This window comes from Salvia splendens, chromosome 7 (genome assembly GCF_004379255.2).
Source record: "Salvia splendens isolate huo1 chromosome 7, SspV2, whole genome shotgun sequence".
NCBI lineage: Eukaryota > Viridiplantae > Streptophyta > Magnoliopsida > Lamiales > Lamiaceae > Salvia > Salvia splendens.
In genome coordinates this window covers 9,087,700-9,110,336 of record NC_056038.1, presented here as the reverse complement: position 1 = coordinate 9,110,336, position 22,637 = coordinate 9,087,700, and the positions used below count along the sequence as shown (strand labels likewise).

At 38.5% G+C, this 22,637-nt stretch overlaps 5 protein-coding genes across 8 annotated transcripts; 3 read left to right on the top strand and 2 right to left on the bottom strand.

Annotated features, from left to right (window-relative positions):
• LOC121742661 (protein INVOLVED IN DE NOVO 2-like) lies at positions 1–1,797 on the top strand. The gene is made up of 2 exons (XM_042135866.1): positions 1–148; positions 724–1,797. Exon 2 carries the CDS (start codon positions 724–726, stop codon positions 1,549–1,551), a length of 828 nt encoding a protein of 275 aa, XP_041991800.1. The 5' UTR covers positions 1–148; the 3' UTR covers positions 1,552–1,797.
• A 454-nt stretch (positions 1,798–2,251) lies between these two features.
• Positions 2,252–6,061, bottom strand: LOC121811673 (PGR5-like protein 1B, chloroplastic). 3 transcript variants are annotated; one of them, XM_042212571.1, is made up of 7 exons: positions 5,707–6,061; positions 5,560–5,622; positions 5,375–5,461; positions 4,454–4,691; positions 3,387–3,460; positions 3,172–3,264; positions 2,252–2,698 (listed from the first exon to the last, which is right to left on the bottom strand). In XM_042212571.1, exons 1-7 carry the CDS (start codon positions 5,923–5,925, stop codon positions 2,618–2,620), a joined length of 855 nt encoding a protein of 284 aa, XP_042068505.1. In that variant the 5' UTR covers positions 5,926–6,061; the 3' UTR covers positions 2,252–2,617. The 3 variants fall into 3 exon arrangements, with proteins under 3 accessions (XP_042068505.1, XP_042068503.1, XP_042068504.1); XM_042212569.1 differs by having other exon boundaries at positions 3,145–3,264; positions 5,707–6,059; XM_042212570.1 differs by having other exon boundaries at positions 3,166–3,264; positions 5,707–6,059.
• A 1,039-nt stretch (positions 6,062–7,100) lies between these two features.
• On the bottom strand, positions 7,101–8,609 carry LOC121810364 (probable xyloglucan galactosyltransferase GT11). The gene has a single exon (XM_042211156.1). The coding sequence runs from the start codon at positions 8,607–8,609 to the stop codon at positions 7,101–7,103; it is 1,509 nt and encodes a 502-aa protein (XP_042067090.1).
• Positions 8,610–9,294: 685 nt separating this feature from the next.
• Positions 9,295–10,948, top strand: LOC121741069 (RHOMBOID-like protein 2). The gene is made up of 6 exons (XM_042133762.1): positions 9,295–9,627; positions 9,694–9,857; positions 9,944–10,107; positions 10,178–10,446; positions 10,537–10,654; positions 10,724–10,948. Exons 1-6 carry the CDS (start codon positions 9,323–9,325, stop codon positions 10,847–10,849), a joined length of 1,146 nt encoding a protein of 381 aa, XP_041989696.1. The 5' UTR covers positions 9,295–9,322; the 3' UTR covers positions 10,850–10,948.
• A 6,736-nt stretch (positions 10,949–17,684) lies between these two features.
• LOC121741522 lies at positions 17,685–22,268 on the top strand. Of its 2 annotated transcripts, none has more exons than XM_042134310.1 (4): positions 17,685–17,874; positions 18,328–19,430; positions 20,960–21,076; positions 21,196–22,268. In XM_042134310.1, the coding sequence occupies exons 2-4, from the start codon at positions 18,363–18,365 to the stop codon at positions 22,168–22,170; spliced, it is 2,160 nt and encodes a 719-aa protein (XP_041990244.1). In that variant the 5' UTR covers positions 17,685–17,874; positions 18,328–18,362; the 3' UTR covers positions 22,171–22,268. The 2 variants fall into 2 exon arrangements, with proteins under 2 accessions (XP_041990244.1, XP_041990243.1); XM_042134309.1 differs by having other exon boundaries at positions 17,686–17,874; positions 18,356–19,430.
• The last annotated feature ends 369 nt before the right edge of the window (positions 22,269–22,637 follow it).

Sequence of the window (22,637 nt, the reverse complement as noted above, 5' to 3'; positions counted from 1 at the left end):
TCGAGAGGAGAGACGTTGCCTGGGGTTGAAGCAGTCACTGCCACGTTTGCGAGCGATTCAAAAACCCTAAATCACTTTCCCATTCGAAGAAAAACTCAAATAGTACTCTCTCTCTCTCCTTGCCACAGCTGGGAATCGAATTCAAAAGGTAAATAATCTATCTCCCTCACGATGAAGGATGAATCTCTTCCCTCTCTAGCAGTCAGGAATTTGCATTTCCCGTTATTTACAATGCTTGTATGCCGTTTGTTTTCTTTTTTTTAAACGTTTTGTTCGAAGTAGTCACACAGTACAATTCTTTTTTTAGCTTCTCAGATTGTTGATTTTTGCACATTGTCATCTCTTTAGAGTTTAATGAAATCATTAATTTCTTATAAAACGTGAAAGAAGTTCAGAAACCACGCACTGAGAGATCAGAGATGTCTCTCTTTTGAAAGCTTTCTTGTGTTCCATTTCCTTAAAATTCTTGTTTAGAAGCAACCAAGGTTTCTTGCTTGAGCTGGAGCTCTGCAAAAAATGTTACGAGTAAAAAAGTGTGAACACCAGTGCAATAATTATCTTGTGATCTTATTAATAAAATTCTGTCATCTTATGTCAACACAATGAAGTTAATTATATGTACTGTTAAAATTTGTTTAGCTCCACATGCAGTTTTGAATTTTGATGTATTAAGCAAAATGTGTCTCTCCTATACTAACTTTCATTAATTTCATAATGTGGAAGATGTCTTACTCGTCCGAAGATGAAACTGATATAAGTGATTCAGAGTTGGATGAGTATGTTGATCGATGCTACGAGCAGCTGAGGGTTGAAAGCCACAAGGTGAAGTTTTCGACTGAGTTGTTCAGGTGCCCGTTTTGCCCAGGGAAGAAGAAGCTGGTTTATGCATTCAAGGACCTTCTTCAGCACGCCTCAGATGTTGGCAAGGGCTCACAGAACAGGGACATCAAGCACAAGGGGAAGCACTTGGGTCTCGTCAAATACATGAAGAATGATCTCGACCAGGAAGGTTTGGCTCTAGAACTTGCTGGGCTAACCGTCGAGCCTTCCCCAAAGGACGGTGTGAGTGTGCTGTTTGTGTGGCCTTGGATGGGGGTTGTAGCAAATCTTGATGGAGAGAGTATCTCCAAACTCAAAACTGATCTTGCCAAGAGAGGATTTGATCCTGCCAGAATCCGACCACTTTCTGATGGTAGGTATGCAGTGGTGGAATTTAAGAGAGACTGGTCTGGTTTCTATAATGCTGTTATGTTTGAGAAGGAATTTGAGGTCGGTCATCATGGGAAGAAGGATTATTTGGCAGCCTCGCATTCAGATGGCATGTATGGTTGGGTTGCTCGGGCTGATGATTATAATGCGGAGGGTTTCTTGGGAGAGTACCTTCAGAAGAATGGAGATTTGAAGACTATTGGTGATGTGGAAGCTGAGGGACGGCGCAAAACTAGCTTGCTCGTTGCTCATTTGGGTAGCACTATTGAAGAATTGAGGGTGCAAGTTGAAAAAAATGGGTGCCTTGATAAGAAAGTTGAAGGCAACTGCACTGAACCCTAATCAGGAAGCCAGTTTAACTGAATGATGGTCTTATATTGGCTGTAGCTTTGTTGGGAAAAACAGGTGTCATCGATGTTTTGCTTGTATCTTCTCCTCCAAATATTATAATGTTTGACTCTGCAAGTAGAAGTAATTGATGGTGATTTTGGTTAGTATATAGTTTGGTAAAGACATTTTATGGAATTTTCCAGACTGGGATATCTACTTGCAATCTGCAGTTCTACTAATTTCTCATTTCTTGAAAAATGTCATTGGTGAGATTTTCCTCTGCTTTCATTGTTGCTGGTTACTTTCCTCAGATTGTTTCGCAAATACTACTTCTTGCATCTCTTTGATCGGATAAAACTTTCTTCGTCGTTTGCTTCTGTTTTCTATACTACTAATTTGTTTTCATTACATGGATTGCCGATTTTGCTCAACTGCGACTGTATCAATTCCAAGATTTGCTTGATCTATTAGCTGCAATGCCATCTACTTACCTCACCTCAAATGCCTGGTGTGGACTGCCTCATGTTTTTACACTTAGCTTTGTCGTATTCATCAACTTCATCACAATATAGGAGCATAAAGAATTTGTCGATTTTCAGATATCACTTTAAAATGTTTTAGTTTTAAAAGGGTGCAACTAAGTTTATAAGGCATGTGAAATTCCCACAGCCTTGAATTTTGTCTAAAGAACTTAAGTGCTCGGGAAACAAAATTGGTAAAACTTACAATCTCTTTCGGATACAACCAATTGTAGATGTTCACAACAAATGAGCGAAGAATAAGAGAAATCAAGATAACAGACCGTGGCGCATGGAAGGATCCTATTTCAAGAATACATAAGCAGATGTACTAAGACACAGGCTAATTCTTCAGTATATGTGATTTCTGAGGTTGTTCCTGCAAAACTTTGGAAGCTATGTTCCTTGGTGTGAACTTTACTACGAAATACGCTGCAGTTCAGCCTCCATCAGAATATTTCAGCATTCCTTTCATAACTTGATAACTAAAGGAGGCAATCATTTGAACGCCCTCCTATACAAACTAGTTTAGTCTGTGTGCGAGACAAAGAATTCTTGCCTTACTTCCATCTTTGACGTTTACCCCGGACTAAGTAGATCCGACCATGTACCCATTGTCGACCTGGTCTTGAGACAGATTGCTGCAATTATAAAGGATACATTAGATTCCCGTCAATAGTCAATTTCCAATACCTTGTTGAGACTCGATGGTTCCCAACAAGAAACTAAACCAGCTGTAGTGCTATTAGAGTTGTTAAATGAGCAAAAGGAAGAAAAAAACGAAATGTAATGCTCATTTGCCCTGCAGCAAAACAGCATATGCATAGTACAATCTTTCTTTGATTTTGTCATTGCAGCTTGCAAAATAATTTGTCCAAATAATTTATTCCTAAAAAATGTTAGCTACAAACTCCCAACCTATGTTAGCTCTTTACAAGATTGTATTTGTATTTGCCTATTTGGCAGAGCAAACTTAATAGTTAGACGGACGCACTTAATTTGTACTAAATTCACCTCTACATTATGTTTGAAGCTAAAACTATCTATAGGCATTTTCAAAACTAAGAGAGTTCATCAATATACTTACAGAAATATGTAACTCAAGTACCTCAACCTTTGTTCTGAATTCCAATGAGCTTTCACATACATGACATTCCGCTCTATGCGGGGAATCATTGGAACTATCAGATCTAACAAAAGCAAATACCTGAAAAAAATGTAATCATTCAATCTTTAGCTCAAAATACCTCAATGGGAATCACATCTTCGCATATAGAAGGAAATATGACAGGAAATTCAGTTGGTGAACAGTGAACTTTCCACACTAACCTCTTCGCCACAATTTGGGCATACCCCTTTCAGTGCCACCAGATCATTCTTCCAGAGTCCCTTAAGTGCACCAACTGCAAGTAATTCGCCAAGACAAAACAAATGAAATCTAAATAAGAAACTGTAAGATTGGAAAATGGGGGTTCTGATGCGACGTGACCTAGCAAACTAACTTCATTACACATTTCAGTTAACCATTTTTAGAAATGGTCAACAGAGATATCATCATCTCAATTGAGCCCCAAACAAGGGAACACGTTCTTAAATTTGTACCAGAATTTGCAGTCACATGAGAATGAACAAGTCCACATTTCAAAATTTCATGCCACCTACTGGACATAATAGCAATGCTAAAGCCTTTCTTGATAAGTTGAACGAGGGAAGTTAATGTAATCCACAGGCCACAGCTCACCAAATTCCTCACTACACAAGGTAGCAGTCAGATTTTTTCGAATGGGGACTCAATTCAGAATTGCGACCCTCCCATGCATACAAGCGACTAATACATATTCCCAAAGCAAGTTCACCATCGACCACAAAGAGGAGCTGACGAGTAAAAGGGGTTATTTTATTTCAGTTTCACATAGTTCCAAACCTAATAGTAAATAAATTTTGTAACCAAATATGTTTCAGGACTTTGTCCAGGAAAACTTTGTTTTGATGGTTTTAAGTTTTAACCTGTACTTGTGAATTATATGAGCAAGACATTTCTAACTTCCATACGCATCACATTCACATGTCTTTAAGATCTGCAATGACACTGCATATAAGACACAATTTAATATAATAAGGTCAATTATATGGATAATACTCATTAATTAGTGAGTCAGTTCTCTGAATGAGATGAGTTGCAGAAGAAATACCAGCTGGTCTTTCAAACACATAGGGGCAAATATAAGTTTGTTCAGCATTAGACAATTAAAGAATACCAAGTCAGATTGATTAATGAATAAAAACAAATAACTTATATGGAGTACTAGGTATAAAAACTACTTAATCACCAGAGTTGAAAATTAAAGAGAAATAGTGTATGAGTAACTATTTTTGTAGACTGCATATTTCATTACCAGACGCTGATACAATGGGGTACCCAACCACAGAACCAAACAACATGAAGAGCACGCCATTGAATGTTGCAAGGAGTGCTAGAGATGGTCCTTGGTTAATATTTGAATATCCAGAACTGAATGCATCGTTATAAGCTCGAGCAATGCCGTATACTATAGGTAGGAGACAGGCTGAAGAACCAAACCCAAAGATCAAGAGCCATACACTTGCCAATGCAAAAACTTGTGAAGGATCTTCCTGCCCTACATGCATGTTCTTCAATATCAGATGCAGAGAAAAGATGGCTCATGTCATGAACAATTAGCATTAATACATCCAAAAAAAAAGAATTGCACAACAGAAGCCATGCTATGATTAGAAGCGCGAGACTCTGTGCTGCTACTAGACAAGACATAAAATGATAAGTACTACTATTAAGGACTACACCGTCAAGTCTGGAACTCTCTCAGCACATCTAAATTGCAAAATGATATTATCGGGCCAAGTCTTCCAATTCTTGCTATTATAATTATAGAATGTAGAATATCCAATATTTGCTCTATCATAATTTACTCCCTATTTAACTATCGATGTAAACCAAAAGGAGTCAATGCAAGGGTGCTCTGAAGACGTCTCATTGCTTCATTATGTATTTTTTAGCATAAATAAGTTTGCATGTGTTACATTCCCCACCCCAGATCTTAAGCATGGAATCAAAGATATTAAAATAATAGTTTCATATTGGGGAGAGTAAAAACATCACTCATCAATAAAGAGGCTAACATAAGACCAAATAAAAAACAAACTTTCTTTTCTTTAATTTGCAGCCTTACTCTTAGAGGCACTAGGGTATCGCCTAAACAACAACTAGCAGATATATTTGCCAAAAAAGGGTCGTTTAATAGATAATAATGATGGAGAACATTATAAAAAAAGATAACCTGAGCATCGGCATAGGTAGATTGGCGCCTGAGACTGCAACGCGGATACTTCACAACGCATTTGGAGCCATACCACCGCAGTTTTAACTGGCATAACAGCTTCGTTATAATCAACACTTAAACAACCATGATAATCAAATCAAGGAACAATACTAACAAAAACTGAAGCTATAAAGAAAATTCACCTCAACTTTGTCAAACATGTCATCGACAATCAACGGCTGGCCGCTATAGTAAGCATCACGAGCCTTACAATAAACAACCCAAAAAATGGGTGAGCGCCAAATTAGTGATTCAAAATTAGCTAAGAGGACGGTATATTACTCTCTCACTTGACAATATAATGCTTCAAGGGTTTCCTGGCTGGCTGTTTCTACTGGCCCGACGAAGATACAAGACGGTCCTTCGTACGGCGCGGTGGTCGGAACGGCGTAGCTCCGGGAGGATATACGGACAGACAGAGGCGCTCTGGTTCGAGGACCTGTTCTGGATAGCTCGACGACGGTGGAACCGATCACGTGGGGGATGACCGGGGAGCACGTGCCGGCCATGAACTACCGAATCTGGCAAAGCATAACCAATTTCCCGATTTTCATTACGATTTTAGATATTTTTCTGTAATTTCATTATTTGTTGGTATACTGTTTGAGGCCACAAAGCGTAGACGATTTTAGGTGACGGATATGCCCTTGGCTTTGAGGTTGGGGTCTTATTTCAAATTTTTAATCAAGGGCTTCGATTTCTTTTTGACGGAAATGCCCTTGGCTTTAAAATTTTATGATTAGATCTACTATTGTTTATACGTCTCTTTTATTGTTTGCACGTCTCTAATTATATATTCGAAAACAAGTACTACTACTACTACAACTACAAGTTTATTTTGGAGATGGACTTCAAAGTTTGTAAACCACTTTGTATATGAGATAGCGATCTTCCAAAAAAATAAAAATAGATTAGCTCTGGGACCAAGGAAGTATAATTTTGATGTAACATTACTTATTAACTATACGAATTCAATATCATCTCAAAAAAGCTTGAATTATGGTAGTAAAAATATCACTATAATATTTTTCGTTTGAAAAGATATAATTTACCTAAAATACTTAACATGAATATCACTATACGAAAAACTATAAGTCTACATTTGATATCCCCACTTCAAGTTGGATTCTGAAACATAAATTCATTAAAAATTTATTCAAGTTTAGTAGTAGTAAAATAAATCAAAGAGCTACAAGAAACAAAAATCATACTAATAATACGAAAGAGTGAAAAAATGGGGGTATAAAATTTACAAAATTTTTAGCTTAAAACAGCTTGCCTACAAGCCAAGGATCTTTGTTGTCCTTGAATCTAATAATGTCCGGAAATTTTTGCATATCTTCTTATCATTGTGTCAAATTAAAAATGAAAAGGTAAGATATTTCATCCAAAAATTAGGCACGATTCTTTCATCCCAATTTATGCATATCTTCTCATCATTGTGTCGAATTAGGCACTGAAATAGAATCGTTAAAAAATCAATCGTCGGTTCAAAATTTAGGGAGATCATGTACACATGTTATGTAAATTTATCTTCTATCTCATAAAAAAATGATTTGTCCTAATTCAAATTTCAAAGTAAAATTATGGAGAATGCTAAGAAATTTCACAAAATCACATATGATGAGAATGACTATACTATGAAAACAGTGTTGGTGTTGGAATACATTTTCACACAATGGAACTAACCCCCTCTCTTGAAATAATGATCCCATTCATGCGGTTCAATACTTCCAAAAGTGTAATACTTCCAACTAAACTCCAAATCAAACTCACCACTCTCATTTCTCCCATCTCTCATCTCCTTCCTCAGCCACTCCACTCTATTAATAACTCCTCTAATCGTCAACTCAAACGCATCATCAAATTTCTCCAACCTCGACCTCGGATCCGCGTATATCACATTCGGAATCATCTTGATCACATTCTCCCTCATCACCGCAACTCTATCTTTCGGAATCTGAGACAGAACGGCGTCAATGCTCACATTCCCGCGCCTCACATCGCCTTCCGGTATCAGCACCGAGTAGGAGGCGTGATCCTCAGGCAGATGCCACAGGTACTGGACGTAAGCCGAGGCCGGGGTGAAGAAGACCGGGATGCAACCCGCGAGGATGGAGTCGAACGTGGACCGCCTAGTGAACGAGTCCCCGGGTGGCTGCAGGCAGAACACCGAGCTCTCGAACTCCTTCATCACATTCTCCGGCTTCATGCAGTTGCGCTTGTCGTCCCTGCACTCCATCATCCTGCACTTCCTCCTCCCCGCGGCCAAACACTGCGCCATGATCTGGTCCCTGATCGAGGCCGCCATGTTCGGGCGGGGAGCGCCAGCGAAGCAGAAGAGGAATCTCCTCTTCTGCTTCGCCATCTTGGTCTGGTGGCCTGAGACCTGGCCATCGGTCGAGGGGTGGAAGTAGGTAGGGTAGGGTATGGCGAAGTCGTTCCGGTCCCACGGGCTAGACTCGATCGCAATCATAGTCATGTTTCTCGCCTCGGGAAGCACCATCACCGTGTTCCCCCAATCCGTGACGTTCACACCCGTCCTCCTAAAATCCCACGTGATCCGTCCCGATACCAGAAAGTGGTCCCTCCCGCCCATAGCCCCCCACTCGGGCAGGGCCTTTAGCATCTGGAAAAGATCCTTGGCGTCGGAGTCCTTCCGCGCCGCTTTGGCTGGGTCCCACAGGTACCGCGCCACATCGAGTCCGGGGTAGTAGGGGATAAATACCGCTGCCGCTTTGGATGAATTTTCCGTTAAGCAGTCGTACTGCTTCATGCGGTTGTGGAAGATGACTTCGAGCGAGAACTGGTTGGTCGAGAACCAGCCGGGGCGGAGGCGCTGGCCGAGACCGTCGTTGGCGAAGTAAGGGCACATGTTCTGCCACCTGTTCAGAAGGCGGCACTGTTTGATGTAATCCGCGTTGAATCGGCTCGGGATGTCGTGAACGTATATGTATTTGCCTCTGCACCGTTTCTCTCTCTCGCCTTCCTCCGCAATCCTGTTGGAGGAGTCGAGATTCGAATTCGACGACTGATTCCTTTCGTCGGTGGAGATTGAATCGAGGGCTAGGGAGGAGAGGCCGGGGAGGGAGAGAGACGACCAATCGTAGGCGTAGATGATGAGATACCAGAAGACGAACATGAGGCATGACCCGATCCAGAATTTGTTCAGTGATCTAGGAGGATTCTCCATTGATGTTCTTCTCGAGAGCTTTCTGCTATGGATCATCAAATTATTGGATCATTTTTTTTGGAGTGATTTTTCTTGTGTGCATGCTAGCAACAGTGGAACGGGAGTGAGAGAGAAACACGGTATATGAATGGTTCCAATTAGACCGTTCCGATTCAATTGTTGTGGTCTTGACTTTTAATTATTCTGAATATATTTATAGAGCCATTTCGTGAGGGGGTTAATTTAATTATGGCAATTAAAATCGTGAGATTTTGAGTTAAGATTTCAACCAAGGTTTTATATACTACATGTCAATATGTATGTGATTATGTATTGCAATTATGCGCTATTTAAAAATCCACAAAATCTCGTGATCTTCTTACCATATGTGGAGTATATAATTAAGGCAATCATCAAATCACGTATGTTTGGGAATTGAGAGTATGATCCGTTGGTTGATCTTGATCTCCTTTGGTGAAAAAGTGTAATTAAATTAAACCAACATATATATCTAATCTAATTTTCTAGTACTAATGGTACGTCTATATATAAGAAAAATTAGAAAAAGGGAAGAGATTTGGGTGCTTGTGTAAACAAAAACGCTTGGTTTACATCAACCAAACATAAGGTTCATTCATGCATCCAGAAATAACCCAAAAATCCAATCATCCCTGGCCAATGTGCAACGATCAAAATCATCCACACATAAATTTCATCCATTGACCGCTTCTCCGATGGGAAGGACCCCGATCGCCTCTTCGCCGGCGCCCGAGGCAGCGATCCAAATCCCGACCCGCCGGAGCGAGAAGCCCCGCCGATCACGGCCGCCGCGCCCACCACCGCCGCCGCCAGAACCCTCCAAATGGGTCGCCTGGCTGTCTCCCACCATCATCTTCATCAACATCGCCTTGTTTTTAGTGGCGATGTATCTCAACAATTGCCCCTCCCACTCCCATACATGCATTGGCGCCTCCTTCCTCGGCCGCTTCTCCTTCCAGGGCATCCACGAGAACCCCTTGCTCGGCCCCTCCGCCACCACGTACGCGACTCCGTATTATTGTATTTTCTAAATTAATAAAAAGAAATGATTATATATTTGGTGCAGGCTATTGGAATTGGGCGCTATGGATGTTAAAAAGGTGGTGGAAGGCGGCGAGGCATGGCGGCTGGTGACGTGTATGTGGCTGCACGCCGGAGTATTTCATGTATTGGCTAATATGCTGAGTTTTGTGTTTGTTGGGTTTCGGATGGAGGAAGAGTTTGGATTTGGTACTCACCCCTTATTTTCTTCTCTTAACATATACTACTAATTAAACTAATAAAAGATTGAAATAGTACAATAATAATGTTAACAGCCCGGCTTGGTGGGGTGTATGTTATATCCGGAATCGGTGGCAGTTTGGCCTCGTCTCTATACGTTCGGACCACCATTTCAGTTGGTGCCTCCGGTGCCCTCTTCGGGTTGCTCGGAGCAATGCTCTCTGAACTCATTATCAATTGGTCCATATACGAAAACAAGGTGCATGCCCAGTACTATTAATTACTACAATTTTATACACAAGCAAATGAAATGGAAACAATGTGGTCAGGTGCAATCGCTGATGAGTCTTCTGCTCATCATTCTCGTCAATCTAGCCGTAGGAATCCTCCCTCATGTCGACAACTTTGCCCATTTGGGCGGATTCCTGACCGGGTTTATGCTCGGATTCGTGCTTATGATTCGGCCACAATATGGATACATCAACAAGAAAAAGATGCCTGACTACATAGCTTCCTCCGCGAAATCCAAGTCCAAACCCAAGTACAAGCCGTCCCAGTGTATCATGCTCATTGTGGCCCTCGTTATATTGATAACAGGGTGGGTCATGATCAATCACACATCCATCCATTAAATGATGTAAATTTAAATGATATACTACTAATGTTTAATGTATATGATGATGAACAGGTTTACTACTGGGCTGACAATGCTGCTGAAAGGGGTAAATGGGAATGATCATTGCTCTTGGTGTCACTACTTGAGCTGTGTTCCTTCCCCGCTCTGGACTTGTCAAGCACGATGCACGGTAAGTGTTGAGTTAGTTAAAGTGTTTTCGATTTGAATAAAAAGCTGAGACGATAGTGTGAATGTGCAGTCGAGCCAATACGAGAATCGAGTGCAGTTAACGTGTATGCAGAACCGGAAAAGCCAGATATACACGCTGAACAATGGCACCACGGCTGTACCAATTCAGCAGCTCTGTGCTGAACTTTGCGGTTGATCCATATATATATGTTTGTATTGTAAATGCTTGTGAATATGGGAAATCATTTTCTCATCAAAACCCACATTCTCTATCTCAGTGTATATTAACTGATGCGTGCCCACAACTGAGCTATGGATGTTAACATTAAAATGAAAAAAAGTAAACTAGTAACCTTTGTATTAGCATTGCATTCTATATTGTCTTTAATAGTTTCATTCTCAGGATATGGAATCTAAATACTATTGGAAACGGTTAGGGGTTGTTCGGTTTGCAAAATTATATCTCATGATTTTGTATTTAGTTCATAAGATTGAATCTTATAATTTAATCTCCAATGGATAGCCATGTGATAATTAGTTATAGTCACACTCTTTCAATTAAAATAATCTCACAATTTAATCCTAGATGAATTATCATATGATAATTAATCATGACAATACAAAACCATGCGTAATAACAATGTTTAAGTGGAATTGTATTGTGCTCGATTGATTGCTAAAGAATCTATCATAATCTAAAGTGCAAGTTTGATGAAAAGTTCTTAATGCCATTTTTGGAGGGAAAATAGAAGATGAGGTGTCTTCTATTCAAAAATAATTTTTTAAGGCAAAAACAATTGGACAAATAATAGCCCAATAAAATGCTAACTTCTTGAAGAAGTTTTAAAACACATTTAAATAGTGCACTACCATTAAAATTTTTTTATAATTAAGTTATTAAATTTATATATTAATTAGACTTATATTTGAGTTAAATTGGAATTGTGCTACAGAGTTTAGTTTGCCTTCCATTTATTTAGGTTCAAATTGAGATTTAATCATTTATTGCAATACTTTTTCTCCGAATTAATTCACAAGCTAAACGACAACACATATATGTAATGCTTACAATTTCCATCCTATATTTACTCAATTAAAGTTTTTTAGTTCTTATATTTTAATTCGCCTCTAATTAAACAATACTACTAAGTTTATAGATTAAACTAAGGAATAAGATGACATTATATATATTTAAAATTAAATCTAACTTAGTATAACTTCTTAATATAAAGAGTAGTGTAAATTCTCACATTATTCAAAACAAACAAGATGCATAAAATATTATCGTTATTTTAAGTGATAGTAGTAATTTACTTTTTATACGTATATGTGGCGGGAAGTAAGAAATTTATTCTTTCCAATATAAAAAATTCATTTAGTCTTTGGCAATGTATATCAAGTTATGCTATGATCTGAAATTAAAAGAAATAAATAAACAGTAAACTAAAATGTGATTATTGGATAATACAAATTTTCTAACTTGACTTCTCAAAGAAGTTTTAAATATATATGATTTAAATTATTCATATATTTAATGTGGATATGTTTAATATTCCATATATTTTTTTCAAATTAATTTTTTATAAATTAAGCTATTAAATTTATATATTAATTTGCCTTTTATTTAGATTAATGACTTGCATAGCACTTTCAATAAACATCTTTACTCACACATATTTTCGTTATTTGTATATCTTATTCTAATTAAGTCATACTCTTAGATCATTAGTCACACATCTTATTTTTGTCATTAATTTTATTGTTTTTACTTCACTTAGATTATAAATTAAAATTGCATAAATATTTCATTCACTAGTAAATTCTTCATTTTGAGTAAGACAAGATAAGTACATTTCTGTTTTTTTAAATCTCCATATTGCTTTCAATTCTTATTTTCTATATATTTATTATATTTTATATTCATTATTTGAAACTCTTATGTCCCGTGCATAGCTCGGGTGTTAATACTAGTATGATAAAAAGGAATGATTTAATAAATTCATTTGTTAAAGTAAAGTAGGATAAATGTACATTGGTCATATAATCGACCTTATATGAGTGTTTTCCATACAGTAATACAGCATCCTTCATTAGGGGAGTGAGAGAATTTTGAAATATGCTAATAACATATCTTTTTGATAGTATATGAGTAATCAATGAAAGTAAAAGAGGGGATTTCAATGAAATATTGTTTTTATAGGTTTCAACTTAGCAACTAAATGTTAAAACTTTATTTCTTCAAAAAGAGATCGAAAAATACATTTTTTATGCTCCAGTATTGTACTTAGGTTTTAATTCTAATCACAAATATCTTGTACTCCTATAAATTTACTCTGATATTTCTAAGCACAAATATCTTGTAAATTTACTCTAACTAGTGCTAGCCCAGGCGCTATGCGCGACTATAGTATTTTTATTCTATTAATTAGATATTGTGAATAAACTAAATAAAAAAATACATCATTACCTAAGATTATAAAATAAAAAAATATTGTACTATATAGTAACATTATGTTAAATAAGTATAGATATAAAATTAAATAAATTTTAAATTAAACTAACATGAAAAGATACTATCATACATACTTCAAAACTAAAATACTATCAGTATTAAATTGACAGAATAAAATATTTAATATACAACTAAAAAGTATAATGAGAACAATAATATTGTCATAAAAGATAAAATGATGTACAAAACAAATAAAAAACAGACACATAAACATTAGAAAGTTTCTATTTTTAAGGGACGAATGTAGTAGTTCGTAAGACATGAAAAAACTTATATGCGAACAACCTTAATTGTACAATAATAAGAATTGCAAAAGAAAGAAAAAATAAATAATAAAATACAAACTCCAATATCCCGCTGACTCTTCCTTCGCCTTATATCGCCTTTGCTTCCTTACGTCATTTTGTTGTTTTAGGTGTTTTCTTTGCATGAAAACTATGGAGTGACGAAGTTGGATACAAATGTGTAAAGTTGTAGCTTCAAAATATTATAGATAGTCAGAAGCTTATGTGATTTCTATATCTGTAAAAAAAAATAACTATTATAGACTGGACGAAAAAATTAAAACAAAACTAACAAAAAATAAAACAAGCGAACGTCAAGATAAAACTTAAATACGAACTAGCATCACTAAAACAAAATAATCTCTTATAAATGTACTACTATAGGTAAAGAGTAATAACCATACCGTGAAAAATTCTTCTTTTTGCATAGAATTCATGATGCAATGGGACAAGACAATGAAGAATGAATTACTATAAGCTAGCAAATGATACATAATGGACAAAAAGTTGAAAGTATTCTGTAAATTCCTTGGGACCGTACCTTAAATCCTTGTTCCATGCATGGAAAAATAAACAATGAATGAATTAGTTTTAGATAAATAACTAAAAAGTAGTACTCCGATCGTGGAACACACATTCCAAGGAGATTACATTGGTTTGTCCATGTTTAATGAATTCATAAACACGCACCGCACTCGAATCACTGACGAAGTATTGTTAGGTTGTAGATAGTTAAGAAATGTGAATTCCATGATGTGACCAAACTTTTATTTTTGCGAAAAATTGTGATGGAGTGAGGAGAGAGAATGAAGAAGTGGAATAAAATCTTGCAAATGATACATATTTATAGATATAAAGTATTAAAAAGGAAGTATTAAAAAGGAATCATAAACGTGGGCGGTTACAAATTAATAAGGAACAATTATGTTTCGTCCAATTACTAATTTGAATATTCAGATAGAAAAAGTCTTATACCAACAACTAAACTCCTAAAATGGAGTGAGACTAATAATCTGTCATATTATTTGCCAAAGTAACTGATAATTTGAAACTTTACGTTAGACTTTGAAATGCAATTTTTGATAGAAAAAAGTAACGCCCAAATTATTCTCTTTGGTGTGGTGAATTTGAAACTTTAAGTTAGACTTTGAAATGCAATATTTGATAGAAAAAGTAACGCCCAAATCATTCTCTTTGGTTTGGTGATAACGTAACGTAAATATACATAAAGTGATAACTATACGTTTCTGCATGTAATGGTTATTGGAAGGAATTAGTGATTCATAAATATTCAAATTGATCCTATAACTTATAAATAATTCAGAATGAGGACAAAACTTATAAATATTTCAAAAGAAGGCTAAAACTCGTCTTTTATATATGTATAGATAGATAAATAGATATGAATTGATTTGTTGAACGCTCCTAATGAACACCAACGTGAGTGACATTCCACATCTTCCCGCAATTCTACCCTTACAACTATACCCTTATAACTACCATGCATGGTCAAAATGTAATAAGAGCATTTTTACATGCACATTGTGAAGAGAAAATTTCTCTTAACAACGATATGGCGACAGTATAGCGCTCGTTGGCCAAGAAGTGGCAGTCGTGGGATTGCTCTTGTCAATCAAACCGATACTAGGGTTTGTGAGAATAAAAATGCATAAAGGAAAATAGGGTTTTTGTTATTGCTTGTGGAAAAATAACAAGTCTTCTACTCATAGACTAAGGACCATAGGGTTAATTTGACTCTTTTTTGCGATCCGGGAAAGAATAACAAAAAAAATTCGGAAAGGAGCTTATAGATATGCTCGACGCTTAATGTTTAAATACTCAAAAAGAAATTAAATAATTACTTGCCAAGCAAGGACCAAACTACAATCTAACGGCTACATAATTTTGAAACCTCTTCGGCGGGCGAGTATTACGGCGAGGCCACTGTCTTCTCACTGCCTCGCTCGGCTGATCTTCATCTACTGTCATTGTCTCAAACTCTCCTACTATCTCTTCTTCTTCTTGCTCGTGTATCTCCGACAACGACCCCAGAGCTGTCATGCTTCTGTTACTGCCCAAAGTAGTCTCTCACTCCATGAGCACTAACAATTAAACCTTAATTGACTCTTAATCACCTAATTAAAATGTAATAACCACAATTAATTGACTCTTAATTACCTTATATACAAATGAAGATTGTAAGAAGGCTTGAATATGTGAAAATTTATTATTTTCTCATATTTATATAACTAAACCAAACAGAAGAATCTAATAATTAAGGCAACCCGCAACGCGTCACGCGGGTGGCTCGTACCATCACGCCGGGACGAGACGGCGGCGAGACGCGTTGCAACGTCCCGTCTCGTCCACAGCCCACCGAGCATCCCGTCCCGTCCCGCCGAGACGAATGGCGAGCCGTCTCGCCACGCGCCCGCGCGACGTGGCGCGCTCCGGCGCCATGCGTGACGCCTACTAGCCGGCCCGCGAGTGGGTATCGTCACGCTGACGCAATAAATTATTTTTTTAAAAATTTGATTTTAAAAAAAATAAATAAATTAAAAAAAATTGAAAAATGGTAATATTACCGTTTTTCGACTGTTTTTTTTTATATTTTTTACTCTATAAATACTCCTAATTCATCCTCATTTCACACACAAATGCATATCTATTCTTCCCAAATCATCTCCATTTCCTCTCCAATTTTCATCTAACCTCTCATCACAAAATGTCCGGCGACGGAAACTCTGGCGGTGGCGGCTCCGGCGGGTTTGACATCAACGCGTTCGGCGACTGGGAGCATGTACAATGTCCTGGGTGGTGGTTCCGGTTCGTCGACGCCAGGCAGCCAGGGTTCGGCGACGCCGGGGGTACCAACCACCCCATTTTGATGTGGATGCATACGCCCGTCCCTCCGCCCCAGGTATTTGCAGGGATTATCCCAGATTCGGGAGGATTATTCGGTTGAACCCACTCCGAAAGGAGGCCGAGGCGGTGGAAGCTCCAGGGCGGAGGCGGACGAGGAGGAGGATCTAGGCCGGCATCCGTACAGCCCCAAGGAAACGCTGGTTGTGTACAACGCCTGGATCAGCGTCTCGTACGATTCCATCGTCGGGAATCAACAATCTCGGAAGTGCTTCTGGGAAAAGGTAACCGAGGCCTACCACGAGATTAAGCGAAGGGGTCCCGCCGCCGCACATTTAAGATGCTCCGCGCTCACGTTGACCGAGTCGACAGAGAGGTCAAAAAATTATGCGCCATCTACAAGAGTGAAGCGACTCATTGCCAAAGCGGAGCCACGGGAGCCGACATTCTGAGGTCGGCTTTGCGAGTCTACTTCGACGACACCGCCAAACAATTCAAACATGTCGATGTTTGGGAGGTCATCAAAGACGAGGAAAGGTGGGCCGGCGGTGTCCGATCCAACTCGGGCTCGACCTCGAAGGGCACGAAGCACACGGCGGGTGTCCAATACTCGTCTAGTGAGGGCAGTTCGGGCAGCGCCGCACAAGAGTTTGCCTCGCAGGAGGTTGAGGGCACGACAAACGATGCCGGGGGGGTCCTCCCGTGGGCGCCGTCGGCCGCAAGGGAGAAATGCGGCGAAGGAGGCTAGAGGGAGGAGGGGCCCAGCCGAATCAAGCTAGGCGGGCTCGGGGGCACCCTCGAACTCCCTAATGTCCATGTACATGACCGCCACAATGGCGGACACTTCCCGCATGACGCCTCCCCAATACCAAGCCTATCTTGCCGAATTGAGTTTATGGCAAGACAACTTGGTATTCCGCCTCCAGGTGGCTTCAGTGCACCTCCACCGCCTTCGGGGGATGATTCGCCAGCAGAGTGGTTTTTTTTATTTTCTATAAAATTGTATTTTAAATTATGTAAATTTTATATTTTTAGGATTTTAATTATGTGTTTTTTTTTATTTTTTGAATTTTAAGTTGTATTTTTATTTTATGTTGTAATTTTATTTTATTTAATGAAGTATGTTTTTTATTAATTGAATTTGTTGGAAATAAAAATAAAAAATGAAAATGAATGAATAGTAATTTAAGAGATGGTTAAGAGACGGATAAGAAATGGAGGATTGCAGGTTCTGTCCCTTAGTTAAGAGATGTAGTAAAAAAGTACAGTGAGGCCCAAGAATAGTAATCTAAGATACGGTTAAGGATGGATAAGAGACAGTCTTGCCGATGGCCTAAAACTGACGTTATTTTTTTGTGACACGAACAAAGGGGCATTATTGAATTTCCGATTTCTTATCCTTGACTGTAGCCTCTTTCTCAGTCGTCAATTACCAATTTATTGAGGTACGCACACCCAGGCATCTCGCCCTCAGCTGTTTACCTTCCCGACGACTGATCGAAAACCAATTGCCGCCGACTCGCCTCTCGCCTCTCGCCCAGCACGGAGTCGCCACACTCGACTGTGAGATTTACTGTTTAACATTGTATACCTATTTCCTGAAAATTACAGCTTTAGGGTTAAATCTGTTAAGCATAAAAATTGGATCTACATGCACTTCGCTTTTCAATATGGCTTATCTTCTCTCCTTCTTCTTCATATTTTAATTAAGTCTTTTCAATTGGCAGAGAAGATTTGTTAGGTATCTCTACGGCGCTGCAAAATTAGGTTTTTTTTAGCATTTACTCAAATTGGCTGTTTTTTGTCTCGTAACTTAATGAATATTCTGTATGTATTTTCAAACGCATCTGCCGTATTCTGGTTGATTCTCCTTGTTGTAGCAAATAATTGATTGAATTCAGTTTCGGTCTGTTAGTATTTTTACTGTCAGTTGGTTTGGTCGAGCAATGCTCACCACTACATGTAAATCCGGTATCATTATTTTTCTCCCCTCTCAATTTTGTGTTCATGGGATAGGTCTGACATGTGCTTCTGAATCATAAAGGTTGAAAATGGTGGCTACCAGAGGCAGGAAAAAGAGTGCAAGCTCCGATGTGACCCCTGAGGAGAACAAAGCTGCTGAAAACGGTCCAGCCGAGGCACTTTCTGCTTCGCCGACAGTGGATACGATAGAGCCCAAGGAGGATGCTCAATTGGATGAGCCCAAGGAGGATGCTCAATTGGATGAGCCCAAGGAGGATGCTCAATTGGATGAAAATAAAGACTTGCTTACTGACAAGACAAGCAATGAGAATTTCAGTGAGATACCTGGAGAAGAAGGTGAAAAAGTGACACAAGTAGACAATGAACATCCGAGTACGCCAGAGACAGAATCAGATGGAGATAATAAGGCAGAACTGGGTGAAAATGCTTTTGAAGATGATGAAATAGATGATCATGAAGATATGCTGTGGGGGGATGAGGATGAAGCTTTTGAGCACGACAGTGAAGACAGAGTTCTTGACGAGTACGAGGTTAGTGAGGAAGAGGCTACAGATGAGGATGACGAGGGTGATGAAGTTAGTGAGGAAGAGGCAACAGAAGAGGATGAAGTGAGTGAGGAAGAAGCAGTAAAAGAAAAAAAGGGCAAAGAAAATAGTCAAGAAAAAAAAGGTAATGGTGAACAAGGTGCAAGGAGCGCCAAGGTAAAAAAGGATGGAAGGGATGCCAAGGTAAAAGAAGATGGAAGGGATTCTAATAAGGATGAATCAAAAGCCAGTTTGAAGAACATCAAGAAGTCAAATGAAAGTAGCAGAAAGAAAAAGGAACAAGCAGGCAGGTTGATAAAAGTGGATTCTGAAGATAAGCCAGAGTCATCACGCAAGAGAAAGGTGAAGAAGAGAGTGGAAAGCATGGGAATGATTTTTATGTGCAGTTCAGGGACAAAGAAAGACTGCTATCAGCATGGCGTTTTTGGTCTGCCAGAAAACAAGAAAGATATTGTTAAAAAGATTTATACTGGGATGCGACTCTTTCTATATGACACTGATCTGAAATTGATGTATGGAATCTACAAAGCTGCAGGACCTGGGGGTTACAATATCAAACCTAATGCCTTCAAATCACAATTTCCATCTCAGGTTTGTTTGAGTTTTAGTTACTTGTTACAACCTATGCTATTATATACTTAACATTCGTTGCTTGTAGATAATTTGTTCAGTGAAGGTTCAGACAGTTAGGCAAGTTGGTATAAGTTGAAGTGCAATCTCCGAAAGGAAAATCATCCTTAAAAATTGAAAAGCTCAGATAATCTTTTATGCATTACACTGACCTTTTTAAAACCTATGATTGCCACACTTGTGTGAAGTTTTCATGGACCATGATCAATTGATCATTGTCTTTTGGAGTATGTTTTAGAGATGAGTTTACGATGAAATAATTTACTTTAATATACTACCTCCGTCCCGCATTAATTGTCACATTTACTTTTTTGCACTCGATTTAAAAATGAAAATAAATAGTTAAAGTCGAGAAATAGTAAAATAAGAGAGAGAATAAGGTAGAGGAGTACTTTACTATTTTTCCACTTTAACTATTTATTATCATATTTACAAAACGAGTGCAGAAAAGTAAATGTGACAGTTATTGCGGGACGGAGGTAGTACTTGGCATTGCTTGATAGTGTGAAGCATAATTTGAACACATCTATGTTTAATTGAGAGTGCCAAGTACATTTCCTAGTCAGATTATGTGAAGCTTTAGTAGACCAATAACCTGTTCTTATCTTTCTTGAAGATGAAATTACGAGCTTATTTTAGTAGCAGTAGATAATTCACCTTCTTCCCTACCTAGTTTAGGGCCTTCATTTAGTACTATCAGGGACTCATTTTCAAATTTCAGTGACGGGGTAAAGTAAAGAACTTCTGTTTGTTGTTGAGATTATAATTACACTTATGTTTTTTTATGAAGACCCTTAGGTTGTAACATTGGTATACAGTAATGATTAAATAACGTAGGTGTAGGACAAGAAAATCACTAAAATCAATTGACAGATTTTTTATTAAACATAAACATGTGATTAGATGTATCAATGCTCCATCATCATGTACACAACCTCAGAATATAAAAGATATGACATGGAGCGATTTGGGTCAACATGTGGGTTATGGAAATTATGTCCGAAGAAGTGTTTGTTGATGAAACTGAAGAATGGTAAGAACACAAGCATAAATATTCGTATGTGGAGATATCTGAAGTTCTCCTATTACTTCGATATTTGCAAGAATGATTTATTACGTGCTGGAACTTAAGTAATCCATTCATACCAGTCAGTTTAAAAGTTAAACTAGCATGGAGCAAATTATAATATTAAAGTTTATTATAGGGCCTACTGCCCTTACCCCAAACAGAGCTTTTCAGTTACTGTAGTAAACACCGGGTCATAGGGTCCTCGCTAGATTCATATAAGATATTTTGTATCAATAGTGTTTAGAGTGTACAAGGTCTTTTCTTTATTTTTTATCATTGCTGCTTAGTTGACATAGCAAATATGTAGCAAAATAGTAGTTCTTAGTGAATCTATTGTTCTGTTTATAGAGAACGTGAAATGGAAAATCTCCTAGACAGATATGTTAAATATTGCTTTTGACTAGAGTCTGGTTACTATTAGGTTCGCTTCAAAGTTTTGGAAAATTGCTTACCATTGCTTGAGGAGAAGTTCAAGAAGATTATCGAGAAGAATTACTTTACCAAAACCAAGTTTGACTGCCAATTGAACTCCGAGCAGGTATATTAATATCATTTATGTAATAATGTCTTAACGGGATAACCTATAGCGTTATATTCCCAACTATGATGTTGTTATCTGCATCTGTCTGATGCAATGAGCTTGGCCGCACACCTCAGGTCAAGAAACTCTGTAGGTTGTTTGTTGCTTCGAGCAAAGGGCGCCCATCAAAAAAGTTGGGTGCGAGTCTCAAAGCAGAAAAACGCCTCATACTCCGAGAGAGTAGTAGAAGGCAGAAAACAGGTGATAAGAGACGTCTTCCATTGAGGGAGGAGGTCAGACACCCTGAGCAACCTCGTAAGCGTCAGAGGAAGGTTATGAGCTCAGCAGCAACACCACGCCTTCGTCTTCCACCACCACTGCCTTCTACGATTCCTTCCTCATATGGCTATGACAGAGCTTTAGGCACAGATGCTTATAGGCGAGATCCATATTTGAAGCGCCGTAGCCCTTACAAAGAGAGGCATGATCGGCCCCTAATTCGTGTTGATCCTTACGGAGGTGTGCGAGCTCCACCTATAGAACGTAGTGATCGCTACAGAGACGGGCACGAACCTCCTCTAGAACGTCATTATGCTTACAATAGCAGCCGAGATTCACGTATAGAACGCCGTGATCCTTATATAGATGGCGTGGACCCTTATCCAAGGAGGCGTGATCCTTATGGAGAAGGAAGGGCTCCATATTTAGAGCCTCGTGATCCATACAGAGATGGACGGGATCCATACATAGAGACACGTGAGTCTTACAGAGATGGGCGAGATCCATACATAGAAAGACGTGATTCTCTTAGAGATCGACGAGCTCTGTATCTGGAGCGCCAGGTTCCATACGTAGACAGTGCACATTCTGAGCTTTATAACTCATACAGGAGGCCTCCATTATCAGATAGCCGTGATTTTTATAGAGATGACCGAGGGGTTGAGCTCCGGGACTCTTATAGGCTAGATGAACTCCGGTCCGAGTCAGACTCAAGGAATCGTCAGGACATTGTTAGCCGTGATGCTTATGTTTCAAACAGGGAGCGGTTATCCTATGCAGACCCTCTGTATCCTGCAACATATCCGTCCCGGGCAGGTTTGTATCGTCTTTAGGTTTTCTGGTTAGTCCTTGTAATAAAAATTCTAGCGACGGTATGAAAGCTGTGACATTTGACCCTGGGCTGTTTTAATGATTTATCAGATTTTTATAACATTAGACTCTCTAGGCTGTTTAATGATTTACTATCAGATTTTAATGGTAGTGGTTGCCATTACACTTTATCTATAATGGCACTTGAAGCAAGTGTCAGCCCCAACACATGTAGTAATAGCTCATGTGTAAGTAAAGATCAATCATTGCTACACTCAAAAGATGTAATGAAGAATCACATCTAATGGCACTAGAAATTGCCACAACATGTTCTATTAGACTACACCAATTTACCCCACGAAAATTTAAGGAATACCCCCCATAAATATATATTATTACAATTTCATCCTGCATTTTAAATAATTTACAATCTAGTCTACAAATTTCTATAATTTATATTTACCTCCTTCAAATATTAATAAATTATATT